Source organism: Maylandia zebra, linkage group LG18 (assembly GCF_041146795.1).
Source record: "Maylandia zebra isolate NMK-2024a linkage group LG18, Mzebra_GT3a, whole genome shotgun sequence".
Lineage (NCBI taxonomy): Eukaryota > Metazoa > Chordata > Actinopteri > Cichliformes > Cichlidae > Maylandia > Maylandia zebra.
Genome location: NC_135184.1, coordinates 8,329,272 through 8,344,755, shown reverse-complemented (window position 1 = coordinate 8,344,755; position 15,484 = coordinate 8,329,272). Strand labels below are relative to the sequence as shown.

Below are 15,484 nucleotides of genomic sequence, written 5' to 3'. Positions count from 1 at the left end.
AATGTGCTTCAGAATAAAAGAATGAAACAACAGTTGAACTCGTTTTTAACCCTGTAAAGCCTGAACCATGAAATAACTACAAAATGGTTCATCTTTTTGACACAGGTATTTTTTTAACTTTAGACCCATAAAAAAAATTAAATATCAATGTGCATGTATGAGTCTTAATTTAATTTATTTTTTTATTTTTTTTACTTCAGCTGGCATTTTTGTGCAATTTATTGCTTGAAATTTTATTGTGCAATTTCTTCAGATTTCTCAGGGGGAAAATTCACACTAATAATGTGGAAGTCTCAAAAAAGTCATAAAAACTAATGTATTAAATATGATACACTTGGCATTTCAGCATTATGGGAAATATTCATATAAGATACGCTTTAGATCTCTGGAGTAATTTCAGCGATTACTCCAGAGCCAAGAGCCATTAGTGTCATTTGTTTAATCCATACAATTAACCAAAATTCCATAAACTTTAGGGATTTCAGTGTGTCATTAACTTTCAGTCCCCAACAACAACTTCCGTTTTCTCTTAAAAAAAGAAAACCTAGCGGGGCCCACCCAATCTGAAATCCTCCCTCTAATTAAAATACAAAAGAAATGTATATGTTTCCTTGAAAACAAAACAAACATAAACAACTCAGGCTATAATTTGCTATTGTTACCCAATCATATGCATAATGTTAAGGCCAGTGTGTGACCCCGCCTGCCACAGGGATACAAATTTAAATACATGAGCAGAAAATTAAGGTCACAGTAATGAATAATATCACAAACTAACCACCTCGTACTACCAGTTCGAATTCACTTTTTATATAAGTAAATTAACTTGTATGAACATGTAACTACACATACTTCCGAGTAATTCCAAACCGAATTTCTGTTAATACTGTGGTCCACCTGCAGTATCTTTACAGCCCACCAGAGGGCCCCAGCCCACACTTTGGGAATCCCTGCTTTAGAAAATTACTTTGGACACTAGAATGTAGGGAAAAAATGACCTTTCACATCCAGTAACTATGTGAAAGGTCATCAAAATGCACCTGTGAGAGTTTTCTCCAGTGACTGATCAGAGCAGGAAAAATACCCAGTGTATTATTGCTTGTTTCTTTTTCTCTGCATCATTGGCATTAAATTTATGAAGTTTTACTACTGAAAATTTTGATATATCCCAGTAGACAGCTGAATTAAAATTAAATAGGTTGCTGTTTGTAACAAAGCTGAAATGTAATTTTCAGCCTTTAAAATTTCATGTGGTTAAAAAGTTGTGAGATTTAAAAAATGCTGGGACATTAAAAAGTGCCACATTTTGACCTAACACTGTATACTTTCTGGTCTGTAACTCCAGTAATCTACATAGTATGTAGCATTGCGTCCTCAAATATATTGAAGTTAAAAAAAAAAAGATCTGATTCTGATGGTGTCGAGTGGGAAGCATTCCAAGAATGTTTCTTTTTTATTTTCCTTGCAATGACCCATTTGTCCAAATATTGAACATTCATGGAGTTCAGTCTTTGATCTTTCAGAAAAGATGTCCTCCCAAGTCAGGCTGAGGCTGCTGCCGAGCACCAGGTGTCTGTTTGATGAGCCCGTTCAGCTGAAAGTGGCCGGGCTGCGGTCAAGGCAGGTGGTCACAATCAGAGCCACATCGACCGACGAGAGAGAAGTGGTGTTCAGCTCTTCAGCCACTTACAGGGCAGATGATGGCGGAGAGGTCGACCTGAACCGAGACCCCTCACTCAACGGGAGCTACGTTGGAGTGCAGCCCATGGGTCTGCTGCAGTCACTGAAGGCAGACACTTTGCACAAGTACTTCTTCAAGAACAAAGCTCTGAACCCTCACGTGGTGAAGTTTTCTGTGCATGAGCAGGAGGCGGATGGCAGGATACTGGCAGAAGAGACAAACGAGAGGTTTTTGATGGGAGACGGGGTCAGTCGGGACCCAGTCAAAGAGGGGAACATACGAGGAGTCTTGTTTACACCCCCAGGTACTGTATGTGGTTTTCCACTTAGAAGTATTCACTATCATTACAGTGGGCCCCCTTTTTTTTTTTAACAGGTGGCGAAGGTATATTTTCTGCAAAGGGTACATCACTTTTCTTGATTCAATTTCAATTCAATTTTATTTATATAGCGCCAAATCACAACAACAGTCGCCTCAAAGTATTTATATTGTAAGGCAGACCCTACAATAATACATACAAAGAATAACCCAACAATCAAATGACCCCCTATGAGCAAGAACTTTGGCGACAGTGGGAAGGAAAAACTGCCTTTTAACAGGAAGAAACCTCCCGCAGAACCAGGCTCAGGGAGGGGCGGGGCCATCTGGGGTGAGAGAAGGAAGACAGGATAGAAGACATGTTGTGGAAGAGAGACAGAGATTAATAACAGATGTCTTAAAAGATGTCTCAGTTCCTAAAATGCATCTGGAGGACAGAGGAGGGGGTGGCTTGTCAGATTAGCTGTAATCATATTTGCACAGCTGTATCCTTTGTAGAAGTACTTATTGTACTACTTTGGGAAGTTATTTAAAAGTATCCTTAAATATAAAAAAAATGTGTTTAACACCTCTGAGATCATAAAATACAGCACTAATTGGGCTGTAATGAAACTATATGATGAAACTTACACCAAAATCACGATACATGAGTGAAAAACATTTTAATTCATATTTAAACTGGAAAACATAGATGAAGTGTTGAATATGGATCTTTTATTGTAGGGCTTTAGGTTAAAGTTGCACATTATGCATGATTATAACCTACTTACATGAAACTTTTGTTGTCTGTGTTCTAGGAGAAGGTCCGTTCCCTGCTGTGCTGGATCTGGGCACCTTCATGTCTGAGAAAAGAGCCTGTTTGTTGGCCAACAAAGGGTTTCTGGTCCTCACGATTGCTGTGTTCAGTGACAGACAAAATATGAAAGAGATACATCTGGACCCCTTTAAAGAAGCCGTGGATTTCTTACGCCACCACCCCAAGGTGGGTCCAGTGGGTGACACTTAAGCTAGCAGCGTAACTTTACAAGAACCCATGTAACTGTGTGTTCAGACCGAATGTGAAGCAAATGTTTTTGTTTTTTTTTTGGGGGGGGGGAATGATTGCATGCGTAGTCTGTGAAATGCAGTGAACTGGTTAAAAATCAGTCAGGTTTGAAGAATTGCTTGGCAAAAAGTGAGACACTGCTTTAGGGAGTCCTAGTTATGTGTAGTTACGAGTTATGTGCCAGAACACCCATTTTTTTCTTTAAACTGTTCCAGTTTAAATGCCCAGCAGGTCACAACTTTTAATACTTTGGAATTGCCGGTTTCTGAGCTCTGTGTGTTATTTCACAGGCGGGCAGTAAAGGAGTCGGCATAATATCAAGATCAAAGGGAACAGATATCGCGCTCTCTCTTGCTGCATTCGTGCCCGGTGTGGAGGCCTTAGTTTGGATCAATGGCACCAGTGCCAGTGTGGGCACTCCCCTCTACTACAAGAAACAGCAGATCCTCTCACCCTTAATGTTTGACTTCAGCAAGGTGATTACCACCAAGTCTGGAGCAAACCTTACCAAGTATGCTACTGAAGATCCCCTGGAAGAGAAGAACAAAGGAAGCCTCGTCCCCATTGAACGAGCCAAGAGCCAGTTTCTCTTTGTGGCTGCAGAGGATGACCTCAACTGGGACAGCAAGGCCTACATGGACCAGATGGTGGAGAGACTGAAGCGTCATGGGAAGGAGAACTTTGAGACTGTTTTTTATCCTGGAGCTGGACATTTGCTGGAGCCACCCTATGGACCCTTCTGTTCCTCTGCTTTCCATGGGATCCTTAGCTTCTCAGTGGTGTGGGGAGGGGAGCCCAGGGCCCACGCAGCAGCAGAGATCCACCTGTGGAAGAAGATAGAGGAGTTCTTTAGAACTCACCTGAGTTGTGATGCTGCACAGGCTAAAGCCAATTTATAAACAGGATTTGAAAGATAAAACAAAAAACAACTATTGAATATATTATTTTATTTGCTTGTGAATATTTTCTGTTCTGTCTTTGAATGCATTTCATGTTTGATTTTAATATCAGAATACTTTAATAATTCCTCAGGGAATTATGTGGGTTACAGTTACTCCAGGACAACAGTAAATGGCCTGTATTTGTATAGCGCTTTTCTAGTCCCCAAGGACCCCAAAGCGCTTTATACATCCAGTCATTCGCCCATTCACACACACATTCACACACTGGTGATGGCAAGCTACACTGTAGCCACAGCCACCCTGGGGCGCACTGACAGAGGCAGTAACTTCTTCCTCACCTCATCAAGCTCTTCTGACTGCTGCTGAGCTCCAAAGCTTTTTACCTGCTTGGAATTTGTGTTGACTGAATACATAAATTCATAAATCAAGTTTAATACAATGGCAGCAAAGATTAAAAGAAATATTTGTGTTCAGCTTGTGAGTGACCATCCTACAGCTATCTGGGTGAGGTCACTACCAGAAAACAGCAAGGAAGGAGACCAAAGACGCCACCTGGGAGATATCGCTACAGAATAAATGTTACAATACAAATGCGAACACACAGGAAAAAAAGGTTAAACCATACAAGACCAACTCCAAGTTAAAGAACTGCATTATTATAGCACATTTCTAAAGTATATTTCACTACCACAGTAGTACAAGGATGAAAATGGCACCACAGAAAACTAGCACATTACTCATCAATGCTGCTCTTTTTTATGATAAATAACAATGTATTTTAAAATACTGATGTATTGAAAAACAAGACAAATTAAGTGTAAAAACCTTTGACTTGTGGTTGTGAAAGTATTTGCACCACTATCAACTACAGCAGACTCCAAATGCGATTTTGTCATCCTTTAATAGGTAGAAAATGGAGAAATTAAAGTAGAAATGACTAAGTCCTACATTTGTGAGTGTTAAACAAATGTATTCCTGCTTCAGCATTTAACTGTAATGACAGATTAACTGCTAACAGACATTATCTGTTTATTAAACTCAAGAATTAAACATAATTGAATTTATGACTGTTTTATAGGTTCACCTTATTTGTTTACCAATCTAATGTCAGTCATCTCAACTCTGTATTGTCTTTGGTTGCTAGACTAACAAGCCAGTCCAAAACACTCTTTTCTGCTTTGGGGCGGGACAAGTGGTAAAGGTTCAGGTGAACCTGTGGGACCTGACACAGAAGCTAAGTCCTAAGAATTAGTGATGGAAATTCCGGCTCTTTTTAGAGAACCGGCTCTTTCAGCTCGGCTCACTAAAAAGAGACGGCTCTTTCGGCTCTTCAGGTTGTTTTGTTGCTTTAATTAATTTATAGAGAGTTAATCCCATACAGCTTATGACAAAATTTGATCCGAAGTGATTGATGGCCCTAATCACGACCTTTTGACCTCCCGCCCCTCCCCTCCGTGGGAAACCCCCCGCGTGACGAATCGTATCCGGAGAAGGGGGGGCGAACCCCCCGCGTGACGAATTATATCCTGAGAAAGGGGGGCGAACCCCGGAAGCGCGCCATCTGTTGCTAACCGTGTCGAATTGCATCCTGAAAAAGGAGGGGTGAACCCGGAAGCGCGTCATCTGTTGTTGGGGAAAAAAAAAGTTTTTAGAGGGAGGGGGGAAACCTCCGGAAGCGCGTCATCTGTTGTTGGGAAAAAACGTTTTTTAGAGGGAGGGGGAAACCTCCGGAAGCGCGCCATCTGTTGGAGGGGAATAAAAAAGCAGAGAGAGGAGTCCGTCACAATTTCTAAGGCACAGACACAAGATGGATTTCCTTCTGCAGCCCCGCAGCGTTCCTGTGTCCGATGAGATCTGCTCTCCCAAAGAAGAAGGTTTTGAATATGACATATTCAATCTCGATCCGGACCTTATGACCCTACCGGAAATACTCCGGAAGTGTCTAGTCATTTTCAGACCTGTTGCGTCATGTTCCCTAAGCACAGCGGTGATGCAGCAGCTGATTCTGTGATGTATAGAGAGACAGAGCGGATGTAATTTTACTTTCTTAAGCTGCACCGGCGTTTGTAATGGAAATAAAGAGTGACTTCCTGTAGAGATTTCAATAGTAATTTTATTTTCCTATAATACAGACGCAGTAAAAAAAAACAAACAAAAAAAAACCTTTAAGATACACCATAGCTTGTGATGAAAAGAAGAACTTTCTATCCGCTTGTAACCTACAGGCTGCCTATGTGTAAAAAAACGGATAACTATCCCTTAGTGAATACTACTTTTCCTTTTGAGAGACTGAAAAAACAAACCAGCGACAGGCGATCTTGTTTCACACACACACACACACACACACACACACACACACACACACACACACACACACACACACACACACACACACACACACACACACACACCCCGCGGGGCAAGGAGGAGTTTTTTTCTTCATTACTTTTTACAATAAGTTTTCTCAATAGATAGAAAATGATGACGCTGAGGAGTCAACATCCGATATTATCATTGCTTGTAACCCGGTTTCTTACATCTCCCCATAAAACAAGTCTTAGCGAGGAAAAAAAACTCATATTCGAATAAGTTTATTAAAGCACCCCCCTCTGTGGGAAAGAGTCAACCATGAGGAGAGTTTTGTCAACAGCAATTGTCCATTTGGCAAAACAAATATCCGTCTCAAAGCCGTATTTTACCGTTGCAGAAAACAGACGGCGTTCGCAAGAAGGCCCACACACACACACACACACACACACACACACACACACACACACACACACACACACACACACACACACACACACACACACCCACCCCCACCCCGCGGGCCAAGGAGGAGTGAGACAGCAGATATCAGTTTTTTTTTTCTCAATGCTTATATCCTATAACACGCCCTCCAAAAAATATTATTATTATTAAAACATCTATATGAGGTAGGTTTTGCGCAACCTGCTCCTTGTCAGACCAAAGTAGAGAGTTTTTTCTTCAATACTTTAACAATAAGTTTTCTCAATAGATAGAAAATGTTGATCCGCTGAGGAGTCAACATCCGATATTATCATTGCTTGTAACCCGGTTTTTTACATCTCCCCATAAAACAAGTCTTAGCGGGGAAAAAAGCTCATATTCGAATAAGTTTATTAAAGCACCCCCCTCTGTGGGAAAGAGTCAACCATGAGCCGAGTTTTGTCAACAGCAATTGTCCATTTGGTAAAACAAATATCCGTCTCAAAGTCGTATTTTACCGTTGCAGAAAACAGACGGCGTTCGCAAGAAGGCCCACACACACACACACACACACACACACACACACACACACACACACACACACACACACACACACACACACACACCCCGCGGGGCAAGGAGGAGTTTTTTTCTTCATTACTTTTTACAATAAGTTTTCTCAATAGATAGAAAATGATGACGCTGAGGAGTCAACATCCGATATTATCATTGCTTGTAACCCGGTTTCTTACATCTCCCCATAAAACTAGTCTTAGCGAGGAAAAAAAGCTCATATTCGAATAAGTTTATTCCCCTCTGTGGGAAAGAGTTTTTTTCTCAGAGTCAACCATGAGGCGGGTTTTGTCAACAGCAAGAACAAAGCCAGACAACTGTTGCCCATAAGGTAAAACAAATATCCGCCTCTAAGTCGTATTTTACCGTTGCAGAATGTGGAAAACAGACAGCGTTCACAAGAAGGCATTCAAAAAAAAGGAAATTGGATACCCCAACTCTCCCGACTGCGCACACACACACACACACACACACACACACACACACACACACACACACACACACACACACACACACACACACACACGCTTGCATAGATAAACTCTGAATATAGTAGTGGGACTTCAGCTGTTTATGTAACTTACTATCTTAAGACTTTTGTGTCTACAATAATTAGTTTCCTTGGAACCAGATCCCTACCTGTTAATAATTCTCCACTGTACCCATGGTTCAGAAAATTACAGTCAGCCTGCCAGGGACACGTCACTCAGAGAGCTTTTAGAAACATGAGAGGCATCCATACATTTAGAGCACGGGCCTGTTATCAGAAAAAAGTACAAGCCGGAGTTGAATGGTGTTCAGTTTCACCTTCCTTCCTGTTGCTCTATGACGTAGTTTGAAACAGAAACCACAAGTGAGTCAGTCTCGGGTCGAGGTTAGGATTTCCAAAATCAGAGTTCACACACATGTAGCTCTTGATCATATATGTTCATATGTTAACAGTCTTTTTCTTCCCCTTCTTTATTTCTGCGGGAGTCAGGTGGCAGGAGCTCTGTGGAGGTATTTCATCTCCAAAGGCATTGAGTATCTGGACACTGTGTTTTTCATCCTGAGGAAAAAATTTAACCAGGTCACCTTCCTGCACGTCTACCATCATTGCTCCATGTTCACGCTCTGGTGGATTGGCATCAAGTGGGTGGCAGGAGGACAGTGTGAGTAGCTTACAACACAGCAGACATCAGCTATATGATATATATATGAATTTATCAGCATTGCTGTTGATAAAGCCTTCACTGGCTCTGTAGTTTTGTGGTTTATACTGGGTGAGGGCTGGGAAGAGACACAAATGCCTTGATGGATGCTTCAGGAAGCTAAACCAAACATGTGGAGCTACTTGTCTATAAACCTTTTATTCACTACTGGTTAATGTATTCATTATTGTTGTTTGTTGAGCTTATTTTTTTTTTTTTTTAATAATATGCATCTGCATATTAACAGCCATGCTAGCAACTCTGTAAAGGTATACCACAGGCAGAGGAGCACTTTGAGCTAAGTGCTAATGCCAACAAGGCAACATGTTGAGAGTAATAGCATTTAATCGCTGAAGTTTACTATTGGGTACAATGTTTATCATGTTCACAGTATGTATTTAGCATGATAACACGCTATCACTTGCTAATTAGTAAACACAGGTGCAGCTATATGTATATTTGCAAGTAGATGATTGTGACTGAGAGTAAACTGAGTCTGAACACTGATGAGGAAGCTAGATGACAAATTTCACTGAAACCCACAAGCATAGTATCGTCATATGTAGCTTGGATAGTTTAATCTGGATTCATGGGCCCCTGGACCTACACTTGTTTGTATCTCCCACCCCCCTCAACTATTGTCTTTTTATTGGATACAGACAGCAGGAGTTCAGAGCAACTCAGTTTAAGATTTTTTTTTAACTATAGTAAGCAGAACAAAATTAAAAACTTATTGTTTCTTCTACTGCAGCATTCTTTGGTGCACATATGAATGCGATGATCCATGTCCTGATGTACCTGTATTACGGTCTTGCCTCCTGTGGACCTAAGATCCAAAAGTACCTGTGGTGGAAGAAGTATCTGACAATTATCCAGATGGTAGGTTGATTTCCAGGGTGGCTGATTTTGAAATTAAATATACTGATTGTAGGGATCATTTGACTGAAAATCGTTCTTCTTGCTATGAAAGAACGGTGAAAACACAATATGGTGCAAAAGCATAACTCTTATTCTCTCTTTGGGGCTCAGATTCAGTTCCATGTCACCATCGGTCACACGGCCTTGTCTCTCTATCTCTAAAGACAGAGCACATATCTGAACCACTGGAACACAGAGGTAAGAGAAATCTGTGGAGATACATGCGAAGGATTAAACTATAAATTAGTTAATATTAGATTATTTCTGCCAAGAAAAATGTTGCCTGAGTTGATGTAGCAGTAATCTTGTTTGCGTTGGCCATGTTTCTTTTGATTTGTGTTACCTTACCTGCTTTTCTTTCATACTCTCTTTAGGTAATAAAGCCACATCTTTACCATGAAGCTACCTTTGGCTCTGGTGTTTGCACTCACCCTCCCCATCATCAGGGCTCAGGTTCCCCACTGGGGCCCGTGTCCAGAGCCTGCTGTTCAACCCCCCGTCAGCCTTAAACAGGTACCAGTGACGATGCAGACTGTGCAGAATATGCTGAACACATTAGGCGTGAATGTCATGAGATACTTCTTCTCTCGCACAGTTTGAAAAGGAAAAAGCTGACACCACAAACATTATCAGAGATTTCTGTTAAACGAGAATTTATTAATATAAATATTGTTTTCATGTGAAAAAATAATTTAATTTATTAAAAGTACTTTTTATTTATATAGTTTATAATATATTATTTTTTTTTTCAGCATTTCAGCATAATCTTTGTTGTAAGTCAACTCAGTACCCAAAGTATTGTGTAAGTAAAGCTTTTCAGTACCTTTAATAGCATAGAAATGTGCATACATTAGTACAATAACTGAATAAATGAAGACAGACTTTTTCCCAGAGGGGAAACTTGGCAAAACATTGTGTTTAATTACTTCCTCAGCTGGTGTAGAGTAGGTTTTTATAAAACACATACCATATATCAGAGTATGTAGATTTATTCATAGTCTGCCGACCCCCTCTTCTTCTTCTCTGTGTTGGTGTTGTTGTTCGTGTGCGTGTGTGTGCGTGTGTGTGTGCGTGCCTTAGAAGTCAATTAATACATTAGCCATACTTAAAAAACATCTGAATTTCATTTAGAACTGAGATTCTAAGTTGTAAGCAGAAATCTTATGCACAGCCAGAAACATGTTTCCCCACTTTCACAATGCTGAGGTGTCAAATCCACAACCCCCAACAAATGGTTTGTTACACGCGGGTGTGAAGGGCAAGCTTTACTTACACAGCCTCACACACAGTAGATTTTTAAAGTTTTTTGGGTACAGGGGTTTAGCCACAGATGCAACATCCACTTTTGATAAAGATCCCTCCACCTGTTTATTTCTTAAGAAATTAAGCATCTTTTATTAAGCTCTTATTTATAATTGTCTACACAATAATAGACACCGTGTGCTCTGTGACATTATAGTCTTCTACTGCTGCTTCCATCGGTTTGCATTTTAAACTCCCAGCCTTTCAGTTTGTTATGAACGACTTTATATCACAAAATGTTAGAAATATAAAGTGATCCATGCGACTTTTTTATTTTTTTTATTTTATTTATTTTTTTATTTTCTGTTTGATGGAAGGACTTAAGACACGAGTTATTTAAACAATTCTAAATGACAGTGTGATGGCCATAGCACTTTATGCGGGTCAAATGTGTTAAGGATAATGTTTATCAATGTAAAATTGCAAAGAACTTGTGGATAGATTATAACATTTTGTAAACAGTTACCTCAGAAGCTGTACTGGTAGATCTATGTATGTAAGGTAAAACTATCCACAGTACTTCCACTTAAGTAGCTAAACACATAAAGTCACCCTTACCAATAATCCGCTGCTCCTTGAAAAAGTAGCGCAAACAGACAACTGACTGAGCAATGATAAGTAGAGCTACCCGAGGCCGAGACTCAAGCAGAAGAAATTAAAAGTTGTTGTTTTTGTGGCTCGAAAAATTAAAGAAAGTATGTTTAATAATTCAACAAGACCCGCACCTTCAACACATGTACATTCAAATTTTGGAACAGGCTCAACATTGCTGCTGTTCAATAGTTTTTATCCGTTTGAAAAAGTCATTTTACGGCTTTAATGTTTCCAGCTGATAAGGAGAATGAGTGCGTTTCAAATGTGCGTCCAAAGGCTTTAAACATCTGCTTTGTCTGTAACGACAGTATCAAACTACAGAGCATTGTTTTTACTAAAATTCAACATTTTCCGATGAAAATTTGGCTACTTTTTTTTTTTTTTTCTTTACTGTAACACGCACCTCAATGCCATTTTTAGGATATTCTTGGTGATCACATTTTTTCATATTCATGCTTTTGGCACTGAGGGTATCTAATACGCATGTTGTCGCTGTGTTTGTACTACCAGCTGTGAGGGCTCTGCTTTTGCTTTGAGCAGTCTGTTTTTATTTTGTCTCGTGAGTGTGTGTGTGTTTTTCAAACGAGATCCTCGTCAGTTTGATTTTGTTACCACAAACTTTGTGTGAAGTTCACAACAGAGGTAAAGAGATTTAAACACCCCAGTTTAAGGAGGCAGGCAGGGGTTGAACCAGCTGCACAGGGCTGGTGAAGCAGAGAGTGTCGGGGGGAGATGTGCAACAGAAGCAGAGGGAACATTTTACAAGATGATAAATGGCTGATTTAGATGATTAAGGATTTGTCGACAAGATTAAAAGACACGTCCGTCAGAGTTCAACAACATTACAGTTTGATTAAATAAAAAAGTTTTTAAACTACACAAGGTTCATTTTCTCCTCTGATAGTAATCATATTAAACATGTCAAGAAAGAAAGAGTATAAAGAAAATAGTAAATGTGTGTCTAATTAAACTCTTCCTGTGAGCCTTATATCATCCTTTAAAATATGTTTGGTGTTACAAACTTGAAGAAGCACGGAAAAGATCATCAGACATTAATCTAATCAGTTTTCAGCCTTCATTCATATTGAAAAGTTGAAATCTTCCCTGCTAGACCCAAGTGCAGCGTTTAACACCGTCGGCCAGAACATTTTATTACAGCTATTATTAAATGGAGAGTCCTCTTCACACACTGAGGTTAATTATGAAGCTCCACAGGCTTCTGTGCAAAGACCAGATTTGTTTACATTATACGTGCTTTAGAAGACATAGCATACATTTTCACTGCTATGCATAAGATACCCGCTTTTATTGGTTAAACTGCCGGGATGTCTTAGACACATAATGAGCTTTAATTTTCTGCTTCTAAGTTCAGATAGAACTGAGGTTATTGTAACGGGGCGTAAAAATCTTAGAAACACTGTGGCTAACACGATCCTTACTCTGGATGGCATCGCCTTGAGCCGCCTGTTGTAGTGATTTGGCACATTATAAGTAAAATTGAAACATACAATCCCATAGCACAACATCAACATTTATTTATATACAAAAATAAAAATGCTTTTTCAGAAAAGAATTGTAACTTCACAATTCATCACCGATTATGTGGGTACATTTTTTTTTTTTTTTTAAATGCACTATATGTAGAATACATTGTTTGGTAAAATGCTGGTTACACGTTCTAAGAATGAAAAAATCAGTCTTTCAGAGAAAAAATTAGCAGCCTCCTTTGTAAAACTCTGCGACCAACCGTAGCTGTCTGATTTTCACCATGTCCAACCCTACCAGATTGTGGTATGCCTCGGCTATGGCGTCAAAGACTTTCCTTTCCGATTTCAGTTCGCGCAAGAGAGTTTCCGCCACCATGCAGACTTTGACGTCGTCCATTTTGATGTGGCGAGCAATCAGCAGCCGTTGAATGGATGGAATGAAACGAGGGGTGAGGAGTCTTTTTCTGATGCTGTAATAATTTTCAGCGTAAAAGTCATCCTCCAACACTCGCAAACACTCATGCTGTTTCTGGAGGGGTTGATCGGCCATACAATCGTTGCATGTGTCAGTGAGGTACTTGTTGATTACGAGGTTGACAAGATGATACACCGCGGTTTTCACGGTATCGATGAACAAAGAAGATGCCCAACCGTCAAGCTCGTCCTCTTGCTGCTGCTTTTCCAAGGGGCGATAGTAACCGGACGTGTCAGGTAATATTGTCCCCTCGTCCGCAGAACTTTCCTCCTCCTCCGCAGGGTGGCGCAGGGCTGTAGAGGCCATACTTCTCTCTGTTTTTGAGCTAAAAAAAAAAAGGTTTGAAGGAATGAGACGGCGGTCTTCTTTTTAAATAACAGAAGAGGGCGTGGTCTGGAAGTGGGTTGATCTTAAAGGGTGCGGGTAGGTGTGGCAGCTATTTTCAAAAACCGAAGAGTCGGCCACTGCGTCTCTAGCAGCTGTAACTTTGGAAAAGAACGGTAATTCCCATCTGTTGGGCTTGAAATTCTCCATGAAAATGGCATCTTCCAGCCCTTCTGCTCAATCAACCATCAGAGTGACAGAACTTGGTACATATTTGGTACTTGGTACCAGGGATACTGAGCAATCTTTAGTCTCTGAAGATCCAGCCACGAACCCTACATTTGAAGATTGGAGTGAAGTGTCAGAGTGGAGCACACCCCCCTCACCACCACAGCTGTGGACGATGGACATTGACAACGAGGAAGATTTTTTGTATTTCGGCGACTCTCCCGACATTGATGAGGTAGACTGGACATGGCCACCCTTCCAAGGCCCTGAGAGATTACCGGAACAGCTATGGGATAATGATGAGGACTTACCCTATGTAACCACATAATCGGTGATGAATTGTGAAGTTACAATTCTTTTCTGAAAAAGCATTTTTATTTTTGTATATAAATAAATGTTGATGTTGTGCTATGGGATTGTATGTTTCAATTTTACTTATAATGTGCCAAATCACTACAACAGGCGGCTCAAGGCGATGCCATCCAGAGTAAGGATCGTGTTAGCCACAGTGTTTCTAAGATTTTTACGCCCCGTTACAATAACCTCAGTTCTATCTGAACTTAGAAGCAGAAAATTAAAGCTCATTATGTGTCTAAGACATCCCGGCAGTTTAACCAATAAAAGCGGGTATCTTATGCATAGCAGTGAAAATGTATGCTATGTCTTCTAAAGCACGTATAATGTAAACAAATCTGGTCTTTGCACAGAAGCCTGTGGAGCTTCATAATTAACCTCAGTGTGTGAAGAGGACTCTCCATTTAATAATAGCTGTAATAAAATGTTCTGGCCGACGGTGTTAAACGCTGCACTTGGGTCTAGCAGGGAAGATTTCAACTTTTCAATATGAATGAAGGCTGAAAACTGATTAGATTAATGTCTGATGATCTTTTCCGTGCTTCTTCAAGTTTGTAACACCAAACATATTTTAAAGGATGATATAAGGCTCACAGGAAGAGTTTAATTAGACACACATTTACTATTTTCTTTATACTCTTTCTTTCTTGACATGTTTAATATGATTACTATCAGAGGAGAAAATGAACCTTGTGTAGTTTAAAAACTTTTTTATTTAATCAAACTGTAATGTTGTTGAACTCTGACGGACGTGTCTTTTAATCTTGTCGACAAATCCTTAATCATCTAAATCAGCCATTTATCATCTTGTAAAATGTTCCCTCTGCTTCTGTTGCACATCTCCCCCCGACACTCTCTGCTTCACCAGCCCTGTGCAGGTGGTCCAACCCCTGCCTGCCTCCTTAAACTGGGGTGTTTAAATCTCTTTACCTCTGTTGTGAACTTCACACAAAGTTTGTGGTAACAAAATCAAACTGACGAGGATCTCGTTTGAAAAACACACACACACTCACGAGACAAAATAAAAACAGACTGCTCAAAGCAAAAGCAGAGCCCTCACAGCTGGTAGTACAAACACAGCGACAACATGCGTATTAGATACCCTCAGTGCCAAAAGCATGAATATGAAAAAATGTGATCACCAAGAATATCCTAAAAATGGCATTGAGGTGCGTGTTACAGTAAAGAAAAAAAAAAAAAAAAGTAGCCAAATTTTCATCGGAAAATGTTGAATTTTAGTAAAAACAATGCTCTGTAGTTTGATACTGTCGTTACAGACAAAGCAGATGTTTAAAGCCTTTGGACGCACATTTGAAACGCACTCATTCTCCTTATCAGCTGGAAACATTAAAGCCGTAAAATG

At 40.1% G+C, this 15,484-nt stretch overlaps 2 protein-coding genes across 4 annotated transcripts in view; both read left to right on the top strand.

Moving 5' to 3' along the window:
• Window positions 1-5,001, top strand: part of LOC143413427 (acyl-coenzyme A thioesterase 1-like) — a 48,701-nt gene extending 43,700 nt beyond the window's left edge. For all 3 annotated transcript variants that reach the window (XM_076876495.1, XM_076876497.1, XM_076876496.1), the window contains 3 exons: window positions 1,524-1,985; window positions 2,797-2,981; window positions 3,335-5,001. In XM_076876495.1, coding sequence (XP_076732610.1) covers window positions 1,529-1,985; window positions 2,797-2,981; window positions 3,335-3,943 — 1,251 coding nt within the window. In that variant the 5' untranslated portion in view covers window positions 1,524-1,528 and the 3' untranslated portion in view covers window positions 3,944-5,001. The remainder of the gene's footprint in view (window positions 1-1,523; window positions 1,986-2,796; window positions 2,982-3,334) is intronic.
• Window positions 5,002-5,753: 752 nt separating this feature from the next.
• On the top strand, window positions 5,754-9,911 carry LOC112432417 (very long chain fatty acid elongase 4-like). The gene is made up of 5 exons (XM_076877003.1): window positions 5,754-5,933; window positions 8,229-8,400; window positions 9,191-9,318; window positions 9,469-9,555; window positions 9,732-9,911. Exons 1-4 carry the CDS (start codon window positions 5,754-5,756, stop codon window positions 9,517-9,519), a joined length of 531 nt encoding a protein of 176 aa, XP_076733118.1. The 3' UTR covers window positions 9,520-9,555; window positions 9,732-9,911.
• The last annotated feature ends 5,573 nt before the right edge of the window (window positions 9,912-15,484 follow it).

Bases quoted from the DNA above. Each gene is read 5' to 3' on its own strand.
- LOC112432417 (XM_076877003.1), top strand. From the start codon at position 5,754: ATGGATTTCCTTCTGCAGCCCCGCAGCGTTCCTGTGTCCGATGAGATC. The intron at 5,934-8,228 runs GTGATGCAGCAG...TGCGGGAGTCAG, and splicing joins CATGTTCCCTAAGCACAGCG to GTGGCAGGAGCTCTGTGGAG. The intron at 8,401-9,190 runs GTGAGTAGCTTA...CTTCTACTGCAG, and splicing joins GTGGGTGGCAGGAGGACAGT to CATTCTTTGGTGCACATATG.